The following is a 19,374-nucleotide window of genomic DNA, read 5'->3' on the forward strand; positions in this document are numbered from 1 at the left end:
CCTGGGGAAGCCGGTGATGGAGCGCTGGGAGACCCCCTACATGCACTCGCTGGCGGCCGTGGCTGCGTCGAGGGGTAATGGGGGGGCTCAGGGTCGTGCCATGGAGTGCAGCTCGGGCGTGGGGAATAGGGCAGCTATAGTGAGCAATGGGGGGGGGGGGGGTGTTGCTGCCAGGGTCCCCACTGCGTGCACCCTGCTTGCTGCCAGTGGTCCCTATGCAGTGACAGCAGGAGCAGGGCCACGGTGGCACTTGTGCTCTCGTGTCAGGGTGACACATTCCCCAATGGGGACGGGTCTGGGGGTGCAGGCACAGCACAGCCCTGCTCTGTCCTGCTGCTTTTTGGGCTGTGCTGCTGCTGGTAGGGGGAAGGCTTTGACGAGGGGTTGCTTGTCCCCACTGCAGCCACTCGGGGGGGTTCAGTGGGGGCAAAGGGCTGCTGCGGGGTGTAGCTGGGGAGGCAGCAGGTGATGTGGGCATGGGGCTGCTCCTGGCTTCTCACCCCAGTGTGGGCAGCACTGTGTTCACTGGGCCTGTGCAGGCACAGCCCTCTTAGAACCATAGGATCACAGAACCAACTAGGTTGACAAAGACCTTCAAGATCACAAAGTCCAAGCTTCTTGTCCCTAGGTGGCCGTGTTTTGGAAGTGGGCTTCGGCATGGCCATCGCTGCCACCAAGGTGCAGGAGTTCAACATCGAGGAGCACTGGATCATCGAGTGCAACGCAGGGGTTTTCCGGCGGCTGGAGGAATGGGCCCGGATGCAGCCCCATAAGGTCTGGGGGGGGCTCTGCCAGTGCAGGGTGCCAGTGGGTGCTGGCTGCCGGGGCTCACTGCGCTGCCCTCCCACCTGCAGGTCGTGCCCATGAAGGGGCTGTGGGAGGAAGTGGCACCGACACTGCCGGATGGGCACTTCAGTGGTGAGATACCCTGTGGGACTGGAGGGAGGGCATAGAATCACAGACTGGTTTGGGTTGGAAAGGACCTTAAGATCATCCAGGTCCAACCGCTGCCGTGAGCAGGGACACCTCACACTAAACCATGTCAAACGAGGCTCTGTCCAACCTGGCCTTGAACACTGCCAGGGATGGAGCATTCACCACTTCTCTGGGCACCCTGTGCCAGCGCCTCAGCACCCTTACAGTAAAGAACTTCTTCCTTACATCCAACCTGAGCTTCCCTTGTTTCAGTCTGAACCCATCACCCCTTGTCCTATCACTGCAGTCCCTGATGCAGAGTCCCTCTCCAGCATCCTTGTAGCCCCCTTGAGACACTGGAAGCTGCCCTGAGGTCTCCACGCAGCTTCTCTTCTCCAGCCTGAACAGCCCCAATGTTCTCAGCCTGGCTCCATACAGGAGCTGCTCCAACCCCTGAGCATCCTCATGGCCTCCTCTGGACTTGCTCCAGTAGCTCCCATGTCCGTATGCTGAGGACACCAGCACTGCACACAGTGCTGCAAGTGGGGTCTCATGAAAGCAGAGCAGAGGGGCAGGATCTCCTCCTTGGACCCCACAGCAGAACCTGGGAGCAGTGAGACAGGGCCCCAAGACAGAAGGGTCCCTGCACGTTGCTGCACCATGAACAGGGGGAGGCAGAGTGAGCACCCGGCCTGGCTCGCTCCCTCCATGGGCTGCATGGGTGTCCCTTGTCCCTGTCGGGGGGGGGGGGGGGCAGAGATTAGGGGTGCCAGGAAGGGGGAATCTTCTCCATGAGCCCCACCGGCACCTTGCTGGCCTCTCCTGGCTAATGGATGGTCTCCGGTGTTCCCGGGCAGGGATCCTGTATGACACCTACCCACTGTCGGAGGAGAGCTGGCACACTCATCAGTTCACCTTCATCAAGGTAACGGGGTGGGGGTGCAGCTGCCCTGTGCAAGGGGCCAGAGGTCCCGGCTTGGGTGGGTTTGGGGGAGATTTTAGAGCTCAAGAGTCAAAGCCAGAGCCGGGTTTTGGTCTGCAGCCCCCTCCCTGCCCTCTGGGAAAACCTCAAAGTCCCCAGCACGATGGTGGCATTGGCAGTGCTTTTGTAGGGGAGCAGCAGGAGGGTGCGGAGGGCTGGGGCAATGTCTGCCTCTGCAGGGAGAAGAGAGAGCTTGGAGGGGGGTAAAAGGTGGGAGCCGGGTGCTGAGCCAGCAACCCCTCCATCCCCACTGCAGGACCATGCCTTCCGCTTGCTGCAGCCTGGAGGGGTCCTCACCTACTGCAACCTGACCTCCTGGGGGGAGCTGCTGAAGACCAAGTACACAGACATTGAGAAGATGTTTGAGGTGAGCACTGCTCCTCGGGCTGGGGACGGCCTGGCACATCCAGCTCAACCCAGGGTCCCAAAGCTGCCCTATGGGGCTGTGCACCTCCTGCATCCCTCAGCACATGGCTGACACTGTGGACATGGAGCAGCACAAGAGCCCTCCAGCCAGGGTTTAGCAGGGAACATTGAGGGAAGGTCAGGAGGTTTTTGGCCAGAGCAGCCCAAGATGGGGCTCCCTGCACCGACTGCTTGTACTGTCCTGTGTCCGCACAGGCTGGGGCTCAGTAGCATTTCCACTTGCATTTGGGCAGCTCAAGCCATTGCCTGTTCCTTCCCACCCTCTTTTCTCACAGGAGACCCAGGTAGGGCACCTGTTGGAGGCTGGGTTCAAGAAGGAGAACATCAGCACAACGGTGATGGACCTGGTCTCCCCTAAGGACTGCAGGTACTACTCCTTCCACAAGATGATCACCCCCACCATTGTTAAGCACTGAGGGTGCTGCCAGCCTGGCACCATCCCTTGGGGCTGCCCTGAAGCCACAGGAAGCAAACACTAAGGAAAGGAGACTGATTATGCACACTTCGAGGAGGAAAAAAGCTCTTACCTCCTTTGATGCTGAGAAGATTGAAGCTGATTTATCCGGAGGCAGGAGGTGGCTGGGGGCTTAGGATGGAAGTCCTGGGTCTCTAGGAACCTGGAAAAAGGACCTCCGACCCCCACTGCGGATGTCACCCAGAGGATATCACCCAGCGTGAAGCCCTTGCCCTAGGGGGGCCTCTGGGCTCTGCAGAGCAAAGTCCCACCCAGTATCGAGGCATCCATCCCAAGCGCTGGTAGTTTCCACTCAAGACTCAGACCTCCTTGATGAATACCTCAGTGAAGCTGTAATCCCAGAGCGTGGTGCAGAGCCTTTGGCCAAAGGGCTTCAAGGATGAGATGTTATCCTCTAAAACCTGGATCCTTTTTAGAAGTCCCTGGTGGCCCAATGACCTGAACCAGGCAGAAGCAGGCATCCGGGGTGGCTGGAGGCACCTTGGCTGCTCCTGCAGCAGCTCCCTGCTGGTTTCCCCAGGACTTCTGGCTGAAGCCCACTGCAGCGAGTTATGATCCTCACAACCTCCTTGCAGTTCAACAGTGCGTGAATGACGTTTCCTCTCTCTACCCAGAAGGGATAAAATCCATTAAAGAACCCAAATGAAATCCACCATTGCTGATTCAGAGCTAATTATTTGTCTTTCAAAAGCGTGTGTGTAATTCTGCTGTGGTTGCTCCTTGTCCCAGGCCACATCCAGCACCAAAACCCACCAGGGGCTGCTCCATTCCTCCTGTGCCAAGGAGTGCTGCAGCATTCGTTTTTAGTAGTCACATTTTTAGCATTAATATTTTAGTTAGCATTACAGAAATAGAATTGCTTTCTGGCTGCTGTGCACACAGATATAAAGGATTTATCAGATTCTTTGTAGGAATTATAAGCAAAAAGTGGGTAGTAAGAGATGAGCTCAGGGAGGCCTCAGGGTTGGCCTGGACCTGTGCTGGTCTCAAAAACTTCCCCACAGAGCCAAAGAGCGAGTCCCAGGTTTCAGGCAAAGCCTTTATGTCACGATAGGTAACTTCAAACATCCTCCTTCAGGGCCATTCAGATCCGAAACCACCACAGTGAATGTTACCAAATCCAACTCCTGCTTTTTAAGCTGTTTTTTAAATGAGTTAGAACACTTCAGACAGGAAGGATGCATTAATGACAGAAGAGTGTCTTAACCAGGTAGACTTTTATTAGAAGGCGTGTGAGGACACGGGTCGATTGTGCGTATGAAGGCAAGCAAGAGGGGAGGTCATAAATAAGAGGCTATTTCCTGTACCAGATCTGAATCTTCTTCTCCCGCTTGATTTTCTTCTGAAGCTGCAGGATTCCATACAGCAAAGCTTCAGCTGTAGGTGGGCAACCTGAGAGAGACAAAAAGGAAGCCACAGGGCTGCTTGCTGCACTGAAGTGTAGCCAGCAGATGGAGAAGTGACAAAGCCCAAGCTTTGCCTGGAAGCAGCTTCCATCTCCTACCTTTGCCACTGGCTGTGGGGTTTGAAAAAGCAAGAGGCCTGCTGTAGTTTAAAGAAACTGAAGTGTTTTTCTGGAAAGGTCTTTTTAAACCATAGAAATGCTGCACTTCTCAATAAAGTGATATTTGGTCGATTAAACTATAGCACACACTTTACACAATGCTTACTGGTGAGCAGCATCACCAGAACCACCCCACTCGCTTACTGGATCTTACTGAAGCGTCTGCAACTTCACCACCCCACTTTGAAACAGAAAGATCTTGAGAAACTCCACTGAGCACTGTCCAAACAGGCAAAATTAACTTCCCTGCCGTGCTGCTCCGAGCTGGGGCCATGGCACGCGGAGCCACCCTTCCTACCTGGCACGTAGATGTCCACCGGCACGATGCGGTCGCAGCCCCTCACCACGGAGTAGGAGTAGTGGTAGTAACCCCCTCCATTGGCACAGCTGCGAGAGACGGGCAGGTTTCAGCTTGGTTACACATGGCTTAGTGGAGACAGGAGGCAAAGGGGAGCAGGAGGGAGAGGATAACATGAGGCCGGTGCCTCATCCGAGTGCCACAGGCAAGGAGTATCCCCGCCAGGTTTTACAGCATGATGCCAAGGCTCACACCGTGGCTGTTCAGCCTCCTCACAAGCCCCAGCTGGCAGAGGCTGTTACAGTTCAAGCTGAATTTTAAACTTAAACAGGGGAAGTTCAGGTTGGATGTAAGGAAGAGGTTCTTTACGGTGAGGGTGCTGAGGAGCTGGCACAGGGCGCCCAAAGAAAGGGTGAATGCTCCATCCCTGGCAGAGTTCAAGGCCAGGTTGGACAGAGCCTTGGGTGACATGGTTTAGTGTGAGGCATCCCTGCCCATGGCAGGGGGTTGGAACTGCGTGATCTTGAGGTCCTTTCCAACCCAAACCACTCTGTGATTCTATGAATCAAACCCAACCAAACCAAACCAGTTTCATTACTCCTACAAAGCAGATATTCCTCCATCCTGCAAACCCCTTTTGATTTCACCACATCTGCACAGAGCATTTCTAGAGCTGTTCTCTCCGCTCCAGGCCCTGGTGAATTGACTGCCCTCAGCCCCAGGAGACACAAGCTGTCAGCTCCACCGTGCCAGGGCTGCACGGAGCTGAGGTTCTGTCTTGTGCTGCAGAAGCTATTTGAAAGGTTTCATCTAAACACGAGGTCTGATATTCTGGACACGTGCAAGTCCCCAGACTCTGAGAGCTGCAAAACCCCAGGGAAAACTCTGCAGTTCACAGTGATTTGACAGACATCATTCTCCTCACCCTAATGAAAGGGAGCCTTTATGTTTCCTTTGTAACAAGGCTCCTTATATAATTTCAGGGGCAAGGAAAATGAGAAATGGGTTCTTCTCCCTTCATCTCCCTGGCTCAAGCAGGCGAGAGCAGATTTCTGCCACCAAGTAGGAGGCACCAAGCATGTCCTGGCACTTACCTCCCCATGGAGACCACGTAGCGAGGTTCTGGCATCTGGTCGTAGACCTGCAGGACAGAGACAGCTCAGCTCAGTCCCCGCTGCCTCCCAGCACATGCGGTGCCCGCCGCAGCCCCGGTACCTTGCGGAGAGCCGGGGCCATCTTGTTGGTGAGGGTGCCAGCCACGATCATGACATCGGCTTGCCGGGGACTGGCTCGGAACACCACCCCGAAGCGGTCCATGTCGTAGCGAGGAGCTGCCATGTGCATCATCTCCACGGCGCAGCACGCCAGGCCAAACGTCATCGGCCACAGGGAGCTCTGCAGCACAAGAGGCAGGGTGTGGAGAGAGCCGAGCCCTTGCAACGGGTGACTCAAAGGGCAAGAGGTGATCAGAGAAGGGAACAGAAGAGAAGGTTCAAGGTGTGCTCAGTGAAAAGTGTTTGCTGTTCTGCAGGAGAGCAAAACCCCCTGCTTCAGGGGAACAGATGCGTAGAGATCTGAGTGTTTGGAGCCTCAGGGATGCTGAACGTGCTCAGAGGTGAAGACGCTCCCCTTAACGTGTCACACTGCTACAGCAGCCACCTCAGCGGCCCTGCACAAGGGCAGCGGTGACTGCAGGAGGCAAAATTCAGCTAAGCCAGAGCACCCTGGATTCAGCTTTCCCCATGGCACAGAGTAGCCACTTGTTGCAAGGATTATGGGAAACCAGAAAGCACCTTCTGCTCTTGTCTGAAGGTCAGCTCTGCTCAGACAGGCACTGCTCTGCACCACCCTCCCGCTCTGACACAGCACTCAAACACCAACCTCTGGGCCAAGAAACTGGAGAATTCTGAACCTATTTTTATCCTGAGATGGCTCAACCCCATTTCGCACCAGCACCTCCAAGCATTCAATACCACTGCTCCCTAGCGAGCACGACAGTTTCGGACACTCACCCTTCTTGCCCAGTTGACCAGGTCATCGAGCTTGGTGACAATGTATTCACCCCTGCTGCTGGGGACGTAGGACTTCTTCTGCACGATGGCTGAGCTCTTTTGCTGGACTTGGACAGAGCTGAAGACAAAGAGCACAGGAGTGTCAGGCTCCGGTTAGTCGGTGTAACTGCATACACCCATCAGCCCCGAGGAGTGGTGATCCCATGAAGAACCCATAGCACATCACTTATGGACAATCTCACACCCACTGCAGACTGTGTTAGAGCAGGGCGAGGGATGCTCCCCTCACCGTGGGGAGCGCTGTGGTTATTGCTCAGAGCCCCTGTGCTCGCTGTACCCACATTACAGAGGGGGCCTGGTGGGCTCACGTCCAGGCTGACAGCAGCCTGGCTGTTCAAGACGCGAAGCGAGGAGGGGATTGTCAGGCACAGAGCTCCCGCTGACAGGAGGTTTCCTACCCTGTTCCATTGGGGGTCCCTCACCCCAGGGAGGACGGGCCCGGCGGTACCTGTCAGCCTGGTCAGCCACCGGCGTGTGATGGAGCAGCCGGCTGCGAACAGGCGCCACGGCAGCGGGCCTGGAAAGAAGCACAACCCCCGCTGTGTGAGCACGGCGGAGCACAACGGCCCCAGGCAGGGAGAAAACAAGCGCTCGGCGAACAGAAACCCCCGAGCACCCAACGCGGCCCCGGCGGCCTTCAACCCCCCCCTCACCCTCCCCGGCCCCGGCCCTCACCGCCAGGCCAGGGCGCCGCGCCGAGGGAGGCGAAGACCTGCAACGAGAGGACGGGAGAGCTCAGCTCCGGCCGGACACCGGCACCGCGGGGAAGGGAACGGCCCGAGCCCGGTCCCCGCCCGCTCCCCGGGTCCGTCCCCCCCCTCCTCAGCCCCGTCCCTCCGCGGAGGCCCCGCTCACAGCCCAGCGCCGCCATCTCGCCCGCAGCCCTTCAGGCAACCTCTGGGCGCGGTGCACCCGCTAAGCGGCCCGGCGCGGCCCTCGGTGCGCCGCCTCAGCGCGCCGGCGGGGAACGCGGGGCTGCGCGGGGAGTTCCGCGGGCCTCGGTAAAACGAAGCGGGAGGACCTCGGGCTCGACCGGCGCCGCTGGGCCGCGGAGGGAAAAGGGAACGACCGTCCCTGGGTGGGCTCGAACCACCAACCTTTCGGTTAACAGCCGAACGCGCTAACCGATTGCGCCACAGAGACCGCGCTGCCGCCGCCGCTGCCGCGCCCGCGGCTGTGGCACCGAGGCCCCGAGGCTCCGGTGTCCCGGGGCCCCGCCGGCGGTGACGGGAGGGGCGGGGGGAGCGGTTCCGCGCAGCCGAAATAGCTCAGTTGGGAGAGCGTTAGACTGAAGATCTAAAGGTCCCTGGTTCGATCCCGGGTTTCGGCAACCGCTTCTTTTCCTGCCGGGTATCCGGCTGCAAAACGCCCCTACAGCCAGCGCCGGAGAAGGCATCAAAACCCGGCCCCAAGTCATTTTTATCTCGGTAGGGAGCAAAGGAAGCTGCTTTTAGTTAAACAGGACGAGTTCAAGAAGCAGCTTTGTCTCGGCAGAGGGGAGAACTTCCAATAAAGCACAGGACCAGACAACAGCACATTTGCTTTCTTGTACTCACCCCAATGCATTTAACATGAAACTGGCACTTGCAGCACAATAGTGCAGCTTTATCCAATACACAAAAATAATCATCATGTAGTGTGAAACAGGTGGAAGCACCTGGCCAGGCAAGCACAGCAGCAGCATCCTGCTTGGCAGAACTGAAGCACACAAGAGGAACAAGCCTTTAACGATTCACTTCATCAACCTTTAATTGATTGAACAACACAGTCCTGTACAACTGAGGACTGAGTTTGGGCCTGAGGTGCAAACAGCCCTGTAAGGAACCTGTAACACCCATTTTGAAGGTGGTTTTTAAAGATACAAACAGCTGAGAGTGCTCCAAATCACATTCACACTCTTCATCAGCCTTTGGCACAGCACAGTTTGACTTTTGAAAGAACTTGTCCACATTGAATCAAACTGGGATAGTGAAAGGTGTGAAAAGGGTTGAGATGAAGGCAAGGTGGATGGGGAGCTCTGCTGCCATACCAGGGACTGGAGAAAGAACTTAGCAGTACTTTAGGAATTTCAACTGGGAAGTGCACACAGGATCATGTTTTGAAGGAGAGGGAACCTGAGGATAAACTGAGAGCCAAGTCCCTATAGTTTAGGTACTCGTTAATGGTGCTTTGATAACATAAGGATCCCAAATGCATATTAAAACACATTATAAAGTAATTAAAAGTATAATTAAAATATATGTTAAAGATAGTAACTATAGCCAGAATACACATCTGTATCTCAATTTACATTTAAACTTCTGAATTTCAACTTATCTTGGTTTCTCTTGAAGAACCAGATCATGTTTTCATCCTAAGATAACAAATGAGTCACAGGGGTTTTATCATTAAGTGGCTGTCGATAACACTGCAAGTCAAAGGCAATTTGCAATGTGCCAGACCTCCTGCAAAAAGCTGGACCTACAGGATGGAATTTGTATTTAAATCAGATAAAGACAAATAACTCCTCCTAAAATTATGGCCTCAAAAAAGCACTGAACCAGCATTCAAAACAGCTTCACTTTCACATGGAAAAGTGAATGGGGTTTGTTCTTTTAAGCAAACACTGGATTCCTTTCCCACTGGATTTTACAGCTATCCCATCAATAAAAACAAAGCCTTCGTTATTCTGCTTGCATCACTAGCTACCGATTTTATTTCCCCACACTTCGAGACACGTAAAGCAGGAACAGTCAATCCGGTGGGAATGTTTTTATACAGGAAACCCGCAGACATTCAGTAGTGGTAAAGTCACCCAGCAACACATGGCTATATCCTCCACCAGTCTGTGCTCATCAAAGACAACAGCCCTCCCGTTGTCAGCTATTTGGCCAAAGTAACTCCTACAAAACTCAGCATTCTATCAAGAAGCTCTGCAAAGCACCTGCAGCTCCGTGTTAAGGATGCTGAATGGATGAGGATTGAGGCAGCCACACACCCACAGTACCCCCAAGGCCTGTTGCATTGTCTTTCACAGTCAGTTCAACACAGCAAGAACAGCTCCAGGGCACAGAATGGGGAGCAAGGACTGAAGACAGGACTGCATCCGAGAGCAGCACAATGACTACCTCTTTCAGAGATACACAAACAGGTTTTGAAGAGTAAGAATTACACTTTTTATACAAATAAGCACTTCATGACATACACTCAGTGCCAGGGGAGCTGGGGAAAGGTTGTGCTGCTGTTCAGACCCCGTCTGCAAGTGCTGGTTTGGTCTTCCACTTCTTTCTTTCTAGGATTTCTTCGTCAAAGATTTCTCTCTCCCTGAAAAGAAACAGAAAGCTCTGTAGTAAAAATAACCTCACCATATGAAACTGTTTGCAGGGTGTTACTGTAACACAGCAAGAACATTTCCGTGTATAATCATTTTGTTACTTAAGACAAGGAAAGAAAATTGCCATACAGGAGGGAGGATCCTGGACTCTCCTGCCCTTATGCTGTTCTCCATATAAACAGCAAAGTAGTAACAAAAATTCAGAGCATACTAAAAGATACCTCTTGCTCACAGATGGTCCTTTGATGTACTTCTCTTCTGCCTTCTTGTAATCTATATCATCCACAGCAGAAATGGCATAAATGATGGCCTAGAAAAGTAAGTGGTTCCAAATCACTGTTTGTAACTTAGCTTTTATTCCACGAGTATAAATGAACTGTCTCAGTCAATGAGGAACCTTATTCTAAAATCAATCACTTAGGAAAGTTGGATAAAACCTGAAACTTATAAATAACATAAACTTAGCCTTTGTCTTTCCCAGGAGAGTATTTTAAAACCAGATTATGATACTCATCACAGTAATTTTGTTTCTACAGAGGTTACTAATGTTGTGCTGGGAAAATTCCTAGGAAGGACACTAAATATCTAAAAGTGTAACTGTAAAAACCAACCCAGCACCTCCCAAGCACAAAGAACCCAAGAAACCCCAGCGATAACTTGCCAAATCAATAAAAACCACCTCAAACCGAAAGACTTTAAGAGTTTCAGAAAGAATCAAATAGACTTGAAAGCAACAATTCTGCCTTTAAAAAACACTGCACTACCTAAAAATTCTCCATTTTGTGCTGACAGCTTAACAAGCCACAAACATAATTTAGGATTATGCAGAGTTGAATAGTCTTTGCCCAAGCTATAGAGAGAAACTAAGCAGCTTCATGCCCCTCGAGCTGCAGGGACCATGCAGGTGTGAACATACCTGCTCAGCTCAATCACCACTCAGCTTGCAAGGAACACTGCAAGTCACTGAACTCAAATCACAAGACACTAAAGTCATTTCCTTCCTTTAAGGTGTAGTTTCTCAGAGTTTCTTGTTTACTTACTTCAGGCAAAAGGACATCCGAAATAAATTTTATTCCATCTCCATTTATGTGATGCAGATGTTTAGCCTCTATTTCGTGATACACTTCCTTCAAGTAGTTCACTACAAGGTCCAGTTGCTCTTCATCCTCCAAATAGGTTTCAACACAGGTCACATACTGTCTCGAATTCAGGAATCCCTTCAGCCACCGGGATTGCTTTCTGCTTTTCAAAATAGCCAAAAGATGCTCTTCAGCCCCCTTAGTCTTCACTATAAACTCCACTATCTTCTTATTTGCTTTATCTCTAGCAGCTCTTGTCCTGTCAGGAAGAAGTTTCCTGGAGGGTTTCTGAAGTGATGTTTCTGATAAAGACTCTTCAGTATCTTCCTCTGCCACATCTGGAAAGGTGACTTGGACTAAACCTTGATAACCTTCCTTTCTAACTGGGTAGCCTGAAAGGAAAGCCACAGTCATTCATACTTAAATACACAAAGCATTTGCGTATGCATACATGCTCACATACCCAAATTGAACATAAGGGACTTGCTTGATGAAGTGTTGTGGTTTTTTTCCTCCCTTACAAAGAAGGTAAAAAAAACACCACAAAAAAGAAAATTAAGATTTTGCCTTAAGAAAAATGAGGGAGCTGAAGCTCTGACAGGAGCCCTAAAATTAACTCTCCACAAGGTGAAATAAGTGGTTTCCCCAATTGTCTCAATATTTAACTTCTGTTGCGGTTCTGATAACCCTTAAAGTGCAATAATGGCATGAGAATTTTACTGGCACTCCCTCACTGGGTCTGAAGCCTCACTCAACACATATGTAGACACTAGAGCTAAACTTGCCTCCCAAGAGAATACTACAAAAAATAATGGGTTCACTTACTGATATCATCAGCAAAATATTCCAAGAAGGATCCCGTAAAAGAATGACAACCTAAAAAGCCCAAACCAGAGTTATTTATCAGTTCAGTTAAGCCTGGGAAACAAAGCTGACAGTTTTGGTGTTACCTATTTTCTGATGTATATCAGAATGAATGACATCTCCTTACCTACTCTAATTCGATAGTCAGAAATCAGTCGAATACACCACTCAATCTCCTGGCGATAATCTTCTTTGGCTCGTTCCTGTAAAACAAGAGTTCTTTACAGTCCTAAAAGTAGCCTACTGAAGCTTTTAGTCTAGGACACTAACCAGGTAACAGAAATGGCTAATGATAATGAATCAAAGTTTACTTGCAGTTTCTGCATTCTCCTGAAATTCAACTTCTGCCAGTGCTTTGTCACCCAGCGTGAGTGGCTTTGTGGTACGCGGGAAACCCGCAAGTGAAAAGAGTCCCAAGCAACTGCCTGCCTTCCACAGGTATTCTGCACAGCAGCCCCACTGAGATGGAAAAGGGTGTCAGGGGATCCCCTTCCTGCCTTAGTCTCCATCTTGTGGAGAATTACATTTAATTACATCATTGAATACAGCAAGAGGGGACAGAAGAGTGAACAGCCACAGAGCAGCCAGCTGCACCAAACTCCTCTCACAGGGGCAGTTACACACTGTGATACCACTTTGTATTTTCCAAAGCATGCACAGACTTGCAGTTCCATGTTACTGGTAGTACTTACTATGAGGTCCTGCTTTTCTTCACAATCAAAGTGCTTCAGACTCCTAAGAGACACTGAGAAACTGGATGAAACAAAGAAACATGGTTAGGGAGAAGAGGCAATTGAGTTGCACCTCTGTATTTACTGCAGTTCTATGCCTCCCTGAAAATTAGATCTTGTGAGGAATTCAGAAATGCAGGTTTTATTAGTAAGGGTTTTCATAGTAAGCTACAACTATGGAACCTTTAACAACCGAGAAGTACCTGGTTTTAAGACAAAACTAAAGGCAGGCTGGTGTCTCCAGAAAGTTTGGGAATCACAAGTAAAAACCACTATCTGGGTCCCCAGCCCTTCTTTTATGCCTCACATGAGCATCAGCTGCTCACATGATGCCAGCTTATCTCAACCAGCAGCCTGCAAAGGACATAGTCCACAACTGCGAATCCTCACCTTGCTTGGTCCCTCCCTCCAAAACCAACCTTTGTTTTAACCAACAGTGCAATTGCGCTGTGCCAGAAAACAAGTACAGGGCACTAAAAGAAACTGGAAGTTTAGAATGTGCTCAGAATCCACAACGTTTACCCTTTTTTCTTGTCATTTGTATTCCCTTCTATTAACAGCACACAGGCCTTTCGGTGTTTCCGCTTCACAGTTTTCACCTGTTGAAAGGATGAAGTCTCATTAGCATCCTAAAACCCTTCCAAAGCAGGAGCATTTTCCATCTGTGTTATACACTACACCCCACACGTAAAGGAAGTGACACAAACTTGAAAAAAGAAGTTTGGAAGTGGCAAGAATAGCAAGTTACACCAGTGAAGCATTTTTTGTTACTGCACACGGACCCGTCCTCTTTCTTTCCTTAGCTGGGTACAATCACCCTACCTCATGACACAAGATACAAAGGCTCAGCAGTACTGCTTTGCTCTAATAAACCCAGATGAGAATCAACCACATTTATTTTTTTACATGCTTTTGTCATACACAAATTTACTTCTTTTCTCTTCGAACACTTCTACTGGAAGATTTTTAACATTTCCAGCCCTACACAAGTCAAGAATGGCAAAAGACACTCGAGAACTTGGCAAGCAGCTCCTCATCATCCCCTCTGCAATATCCCTCCAAGAAGGCAGCGAGCTTTTCTTACCACTGCTGGCCAATACGGGTACCTTCGCAATCTGCACCAGACCAAAATCCCTTCTTCAATTGACTGTGGTTCTATAATGAAAAATAAAGAGTCCTTTAAAACATGACAGAAGACAGTTAGCTTGTCCTCTCCCATCAGCCGTCTTTAGGGAGTTTGGCTGCAGTGCTTAACAGGTTTCAACCCCACCACCCCCAAAAATGCAGCCCAAGTAGTTCTGAATAGAGCAAGTAAGAGACTTCATTCCTAGGCCCTTGCCCAGTTTGCACAACAATTTGTATTTCATTCTGTTTCAAAAAGCCTCTCTGGGGCATCAAACGCATTTTATTCCAAGCTTGAACAAAGCTGGAGTGAATTTCTGGGAAAGTTAGCTTTCATCACCATAGCTCATCAGCAAACTACAAGCACATGTATGCTAAAAAGAGCACACCAATCTCGGGTGAAGTCTCACAGAGGTACTCCGACATCTCACCTTGATGTGATAAAACACTAGGAAGTTCTTCATCCTCCTCCTCTTCATCTACCAGAGGCGAGAGGCGAGAGAGACTCTCTGAGGAAAGTATCTTTGAAGACAGGTCAGACGATTCCAGTCCTGCCAAGAGCAGCGAGCACCAGTGTTCAGAAGCATGGAACAGTGACTAAAAAGGATCAGCTTCAGCCCAGGTGAAACATAACCCTCGAAGTGCCCCTGCAGCCCCCAGAGTCACTGTCACACTAGGGCCAGTCCCAGCACTCCCATTCTCAATCCACTGCCTAGGTAAAGGCCTAATAATCTGAATAAAAGATGAAAAAGGGAAAAGAACAAGAAGAGGCTGGTTTCAGGACTTTACACCATTCTGTTCTTTTATGTAGCGTCATTTTATCTCCAAATGGCCAGCAGCAAAGAAAAAACTAAGCACAAAATCAGCAAGTCCTCTAGAGAAGGGTGAGAACTACTGCTAAATACAGGTGTCCAATGCCAAACCTTAAACAGCCCCACACAGCCTCAGTGCCACAGCAGCATTTGGCCAGTGATAAAGTGACTGTGTTTTCTCCGCTTCTCCAAAACTTACACCAAAAGGAACCAAAACCAGCAATTCAAGAATTGCATTCACAAAAGCAATGCAACACTCCAAGATGAGTTACAGTGACCAAACCATCAAGCAGGATGAAGTTTTCCCTTCCACGAGGGACATACCCACCTTCATCTTCTTCAAAGTCAGGCAGCTGAAACGGCTTTACTTTATTCATGACCACAGGTGCAGGATTCTTACTTTCCTCTTCTTCACACTGTGAGGAGATGCTATCAGAAAGCACCCCTTCATTAGAAGGCCCAGATGAAGATTCAGGGCAATTCCTGCATTTCCTTTTCCTGTATGAAGATGCAGTTGCACCGATCTTTTGGTCTCCATTAACTTGTTTTAAACTCACTGGCTTTTTCCTTCCATCTAATTGCTTTGCCAGACTTGCACTGCTGGTGCTTTTTTCCAAGTCATCCAAGGCACTTTTAGAAGAGGAATCCAGTAATGTCCTTTTAAGTTGACTTCTGGTCTTTGCGCTTCTGACAGGTACCACTGTGCCAGATGTGCAGGGGACAGACTGGGCAGACCCCTCCTCAGCAAAAGGCTGTACTTGATCCTCAGGGAAATCATTCCTACACAACACAGGAAATCCCGCACTGCTTGGTTGTTTTCCTCCTTGCTTACTTTTTTCCTCCTTTGGTTTAGGGGAGACTTTATTTCCTGCTCTGGTTTTTGGCAACAATCTGGGCTCGATGGTTTTCTGTCTTGGTGGTGATTCCGATTCTGGTTCTTTGAAGTTCTGACTCTCCGAGTTCAGTGTATGAGACAGGTCCTCAGTCTCACATCTGGAAGGGTTTGTTCCACTTTCATGCGCTTCTGCACTCTCCTCCAAAACAAAAGAACCTTTCCAGTTTGTTTTTTCTAAACCAGTCTTCAGGCTGGGGCTCTTTATTTCTTCTCCTTTCCTCTTGGAAGCCTGAGGCTCCAACCTTTCTTTAAAGAAGCTACAAAAGGGAGTCAGTGAGAGAGATCCTGAATGGTTCTCCTGCGAAAACCGAGTACTTGGCCTGTTTTCTGGAGGTGGTACTTCTTTGGGCGAGTCACTTGGATTCAAAATATCCAGGGCAATTTTAAGAGACCGGCGATACCGCAGCTCTTCCACAGCCTCACTCGAATTATTCCTTTGATCTGATGAAGAACAACATACAATAACCTTCATTCAAATTTAAGAACCAAGAAGTCTCACTTATTGTGTATCTCTTGCTTAAGATGCAACTTAACACTCAAATCACCTGTGATTCTTAAGGCAAAGTATGCAGAGACACAAGAAGCAAGCCTCCAGTGCCTTACTTTAGGGGAAGTACACCCAAGTATCTTCAATGTTCCTCCCAACATGCTACCCAAGGGAAGAGCAAAAGCAGCTGTGATGTTGTTTCGTCTATTTTCAGACTTTACAGATGGAATGGAAAGGAGAAAAAAAAGCAAAAAAAAATCCCAAACCCACTTAATAAATACATAAGTGTAATATAGATCTACTGTGTATGATTACATTCAGAGTATATACAAGACAGCAAATATTGTGACATTTCCTCACCTAAATTAGAGGCAATGTTCACTATATGTTCTTCCTTCAGTGGTTCAGCATCTGCACAGCTCACACTGATCCTGAAAACACAACAAAGCTGGCCAAAAATGTCACAGCACTAAACACTCCTAAAAGCACAGCACTGCTTTCACCTGGCAATAAACTTGGAATATCTTCCCCCACCAAAAAAAACCCCACTTGTTAGGGGAAGCAAAGCAAGAAAGAAATCTGTGAAGCATGGCTGAGCTAACAGTGAGTATGTTATTCACTGATGTTCCATGAGACACTATAGACAGCTCTACAAAGGCAACAGGGCGTGAGGTTAGCCTCTGTAAATCAACAGCCTGTTCACAGGTATCTTTAGATAAAGGAATTACGTTCTTTTAATGTTAGCATACAAACATGTAACAGTTAAACCGATACTTAACTGTTCTTTCAAACCAAGTATTTCAACTTCCAAAGAAATCTCCCTCGCAACTCCAGCTTTGCGCAAAACCTACATTAAAGAGAAAAAACTGCATTTAAAAAGTCCTTGACCAAGTGTCCCGAGTTCAGCTGTAGCAGTCATTTTTCCCCTGCTCAGTAGCTGGTGCAGTGCAGGGGATTGGAACTATATGATCTTCCCATCCTTTCCAACCCAAACCATTCTGTTATTCTATGTTTACTTGGAGCTCTCACTAACTACACTGTTTTAACCATTTCTAAGTTATATCCATCAACCTGTCCTCATTTAGACACCTGCTTTACCTTTGCCGGCCATAAACGCTTCTTCCAGGTGCAAAGAACATACTCGTGGTCTGTCATGACTGTGTTTCATGTAGTAAAGGAAGATTCCAGTGTGCTCTGAAGACAAAGGGAATAAAGGAGTTACCCACCACTCGGTCCATTTCTGTCTTCCCTTTTTTTAAGAGATACAGGACCTACACAGAACACATGGTCACAGTTATGCGTGTCTGCCTATTGAGATTATCATTACTTTGGATGCATCCTCCCAGGTTAGGGTCTAACAGTGTGTCTTCTTGCAGCCGCGCACCATAAGATGGCTTTACTGCGTACACAGACAAACAGTGCCACAAATCGATCCACAAACACCGCAGCGGGCCTGCTCATTCGGCCACACAACAGCGGCCGCTTCGCCCATTCCCCGGTTACGCCCCGCGGTGCCGGTTTTACGCAGTTAACGATTTTAACCCGGCTGAAAGAGCTACGGAGCCCTTCCGAGGTTCTCCGCCTGGAAAAGCTTTAGGAAAGCCCCACCATGACCAAGATGGGTTTCCTGCGCCTCCAAAGCCGCCGGGAGGGAGCCGTTACCACAGCACCGAACGCCACGGGCCCGGGGCGCGCAGGAGGCTCCAACGGCCCCACTTCAGTCACCGCCTCCCGCCCCACCTTCCCCCCCGGCTTCCACCGCCGCCGCTTCCCGCCGCCCCACCGGGACACCCCGGCCAGGGGGGGGCTCCCGCCGCTCCTCACCCCGCCGTTAAAGCAGACGGGCGGCCCCGTGCGGGAACGCGGTTACCGTGCGCGATCGGGACGCAGCCACCGGCCCCGAACCGCCGCCGTCCATATCAGGCCTCACCCGCCCGGCTCCTGCGCATGCGCAGCCCCGCACCGGGAAGGCGGCAGCCAATCAGCGAATCTCCCTCGCGCCTAGGTCACCGCCTTCCCGCTGCCAAAACACGCTGCCTCCAACCAATCAGAGCTTCCGTTTCTCCCTGAGCTCCGCCCACTACCTCTCCTTCTATTGGACGGTTCGGGACGCGCCCCGCCCCACTGCGCTGCCGTTACTCCCCTTCCCCGTCGAGGCGGTGACGTCAGGCCGCAGGGCGGGGCGTCTAGTGGACGTCGTGTTGACGTAATCACGTCAGGGTGCGGCCCGTGAGCGCTCCGCCGCCCGCCCGGCCTCCGGGGCCTGCCCGGTTCCGCCCCGGTTCTTACCTGGAGCCGCCGCCGGGACCGCGGCGCTCAGCCCGGCCCCTCCCCCGGGGCTACGCGGAGCCGCCTTTTCTAACGGAACATTACCGGGATTTGCCTTATTTTGCGGGGTTTTAGGTTACTTCGCGGCCCTCAGCCACGTGGTGATGCCAGTAACCGCCGTCCCCCTGAGGAGATCCGCAGCTGGAGGCGGTGGTCGGGTGTCGGGAGCTGGAGAATCCATTGTCACATGGAAATGGGTTAAAAAAGGCAGGAAAAAGTAAACCCCAAACGGCTTTCAGGGAGTCGGGGCTTGGCCCGCTCAGCTCTGGGACCTCCGGGGAACAGCAGTGAACACAGAGCCAGGTGATGATGTTGGATACTTTATTGACTTTCTTTACTTTATAAATACCTGCAGTATCGGCAATGTCACCACTACACCGAAGTAGTCAGTAAAACACATCCTGAAAACAGCTACAGACCAAAATTGGCTTTATTCCCTTATTTTCTTACTACCTTTTGAGTACTGATACTTGTGGAATAATACTGTGTAACAGAAGAGGCAAACTCCTTTTCTTTGCTTACAGTTTTCCCTCCAGCGGCTTCCATCACTGAAGACACTTGTTACTTGCTGATACCTAACTGATGCCTTCATTCCCGTTATTTTGCAGGATCAGGAGTGCTCAACACTACTTTGCTGGGCAACACTACCTGGCCTGGTCCTGCAAGGCGTTTAAATGTGTATTTCGTGCCAGACGATAGCGAATAGTCAAATTTTAAGCCCCACGTTAGTGAACAGAATGGTAAAAGTGGAATTCTGGCCCCACTGGGGTAAATGGGGACACATGATGGAGTTTGAAGGACAGTGTCACCCGAAGGATGGGATAAAGAGCGGAGCTGGGTGCACTGCAAAGTTCAGCCCTCTGTATTAAATAAAAGAGAGAAAACAAACTGCCCCCTCCCAAACACACAGGAAAAGATGGGATGTTTCCCCTGCCGAAGCCCTCTCCTCTCCTGCTGTCAGCGGTCGCTTTCTCTCCTGATGTTCATCTGAAGGTATGACTGGGAGTTCAT

General features: G+C 50.4%; 3 protein-coding genes and 2 non-coding genes across 9 annotated transcripts; 2 read left to right on the forward strand and 3 right to left on the reverse strand.

The window, feature by feature from the left end:
* The first annotated feature begins 6 nt into the window (after positions 1 to 6).
* Positions 7 to 3,450, forward strand: GAMT (guanidinoacetate N-methyltransferase). The gene is made up of 6 exons (XM_062632774.1): positions 7 to 74; positions 629 to 774; positions 855 to 918; positions 1,773 to 1,840; positions 2,154 to 2,264; positions 2,599 to 3,450. The coding sequence occupies exons 1-6, from the start codon at positions 17 to 19 to the stop codon at positions 2,737 to 2,739; spliced, it is 588 nt and encodes a 195-aa protein (XP_062488758.1). The 5' UTR covers positions 7 to 16; the 3' UTR covers positions 2,740 to 3,450.
* Positions 3,451 to 3,996: 546 nt separating this feature from the next.
* Positions 3,997 to 8,149, reverse strand: NDUFS7 (NADH:ubiquinone oxidoreductase core subunit S7). Of its 4 annotated transcripts, none has more exons than XM_062632770.1 (8): positions 7,858 to 8,149; positions 7,408 to 7,444; positions 7,181 to 7,249; positions 6,673 to 6,790; positions 5,876 to 6,055; positions 5,755 to 5,801; positions 4,661 to 4,749; positions 3,997 to 4,190 (listed from the first exon to the last, which is right to left on the reverse strand). In XM_062632770.1, exons 1-8 carry the CDS (start codon positions 8,147 to 8,149, stop codon positions 4,093 to 4,095), a joined length of 930 nt encoding a protein of 309 aa, XP_062488754.1. In that variant the 3' UTR covers positions 3,997 to 4,092. The 4 variants fall into 4 exon arrangements, with proteins under 4 accessions (XP_062488754.1, XP_062488756.1, XP_062488755.1 ...); XM_062632772.1 differs by lacking the exon at positions 7,858 to 8,149 and adding an exon at positions 7,588 to 7,684; XM_062632771.1 differs by lacking the exon at positions 7,181 to 7,249.
* TRNAN-GUU (transfer RNA asparagine (anticodon GUU)) lies at positions 7,802 to 7,875 on the reverse strand. Its single transcript has one exon. It is a non-coding gene; the product is annotated as a tRNA-Asn (tRNA).
* On the forward strand, positions 7,990 to 8,062 carry TRNAF-GAA (transfer RNA phenylalanine (anticodon GAA)). Its single transcript has one exon. It is a non-coding gene; the product is annotated as a tRNA-Phe (tRNA).
* A 1,246-nt stretch (positions 8,150 to 9,395) lies between the features above and the next one.
* On the reverse strand, positions 9,396 to 17,968 carry PWWP3A (PWWP domain containing 3A, DNA repair factor). 2 transcript variants are annotated; one of them, XM_062632777.1, is made up of 14 exons: positions 17,906 to 17,968; positions 17,134 to 17,229; positions 16,815 to 16,882; positions 16,396 to 16,466; positions 14,982 to 15,989; positions 14,273 to 14,392; positions 13,804 to 13,874; positions 13,242 to 13,318; positions 12,681 to 12,741; positions 12,116 to 12,191; positions 11,950 to 12,000; positions 11,086 to 11,516; positions 10,267 to 10,355; positions 9,396 to 10,035 (listed from the first exon to the last, which is right to left on the reverse strand). In XM_062632777.1, the coding sequence occupies exons 2-14, from the start codon at positions 17,188 to 17,190 to the stop codon at positions 9,957 to 9,959; spliced, it is 2,259 nt and encodes a 752-aa protein (XP_062488761.1). In that variant the 5' UTR covers positions 17,191 to 17,229; positions 17,906 to 17,968; the 3' UTR covers positions 9,396 to 9,956. The 2 variants fall into 2 exon arrangements, with proteins under 2 accessions (XP_062488761.1, XP_062488759.1); XM_062632775.1 differs by lacking the exon at positions 17,906 to 17,968 and having other exon boundaries at positions 17,134 to 17,310.
* Positions 17,969 to 19,374: the final 1,406 nt, after the last annotated feature.

Source organism: Pezoporus occidentalis, unplaced genomic scaffold (assembly GCF_034315485.1).
Source record: "Pezoporus occidentalis ecotype Australia unplaced genomic scaffold, CSIRO_AGI_Poc_V1 ctg399, whole genome shotgun sequence".
In the NCBI taxonomy this organism is placed as follows: Eukaryota; Metazoa; Chordata; class Aves; order Psittaciformes; family Psittacidae; genus Pezoporus; species Pezoporus occidentalis.

Excerpts from the sequence above, each read along its gene's own strand:
- GAMT (XM_062632774.1), top strand. The coding sequence starts at position 17 with ATGGAGCGCTGGGAGACCCCCTACATGCACTCGCTGGCGGCCGTGGCT. Across the intron at positions 75-628 it reads GGCCGTGGCTGCGTCGAGGG|GTGGCCGTGTTTTGGAAGTG; the intron begins GTAATGGGGGGG and ends TCTTGTCCCTAG. Across the intron at positions 919-1,772 it reads GCCGGATGGGCACTTCAGTG|GGATCCTGTATGACACCTAC; the intron begins GTGAGATACCCT and ends GTTCCCGGGCAG.
- NDUFS7 (XM_062632770.1), bottom strand. The coding sequence starts at position 8,149 with ATGACTTGGGGCCGGGTTTTGATGCCTTCTCCGGCGCTGGCTGTAGGG. Across the intron at positions 6,056-6,672 it reads TGGTCAACTGGGCAAGAAGG|AGCTCCCTGTGGCCGATGAC; the intron begins GTGAGTGTCCGA and ends CTTGTGCTGCAG. Across the intron at positions 4,191-4,660 it reads GGTGGACATCTACGTGCCAG|GTTGCCCACCTACAGCTGAA; the intron begins GTAGGAAGGGTG and ends TGTCTCTCTCAG.
- PWWP3A (XM_062632777.1), bottom strand. The coding sequence starts at position 17,190 with ATGACAGACCACGAGTATGTTCTTTGCACCTGGAAGAAGCGTTTATGG. Across the intron at positions 15,990-16,395 it reads GAACATTGCCTCTAATTTAG|ATCAAAGGAATAATTCGAGT; the intron begins GTGAGGAAATGT and ends GTTCTTCATCAG. Across the intron at positions 12,001-12,115 it reads TGACTATCGAATTAGAGTAG|GTTGTCATTCTTTTACGGGA; the intron begins GTAAGGAGATGT and ends TGGGCTTTTTAG.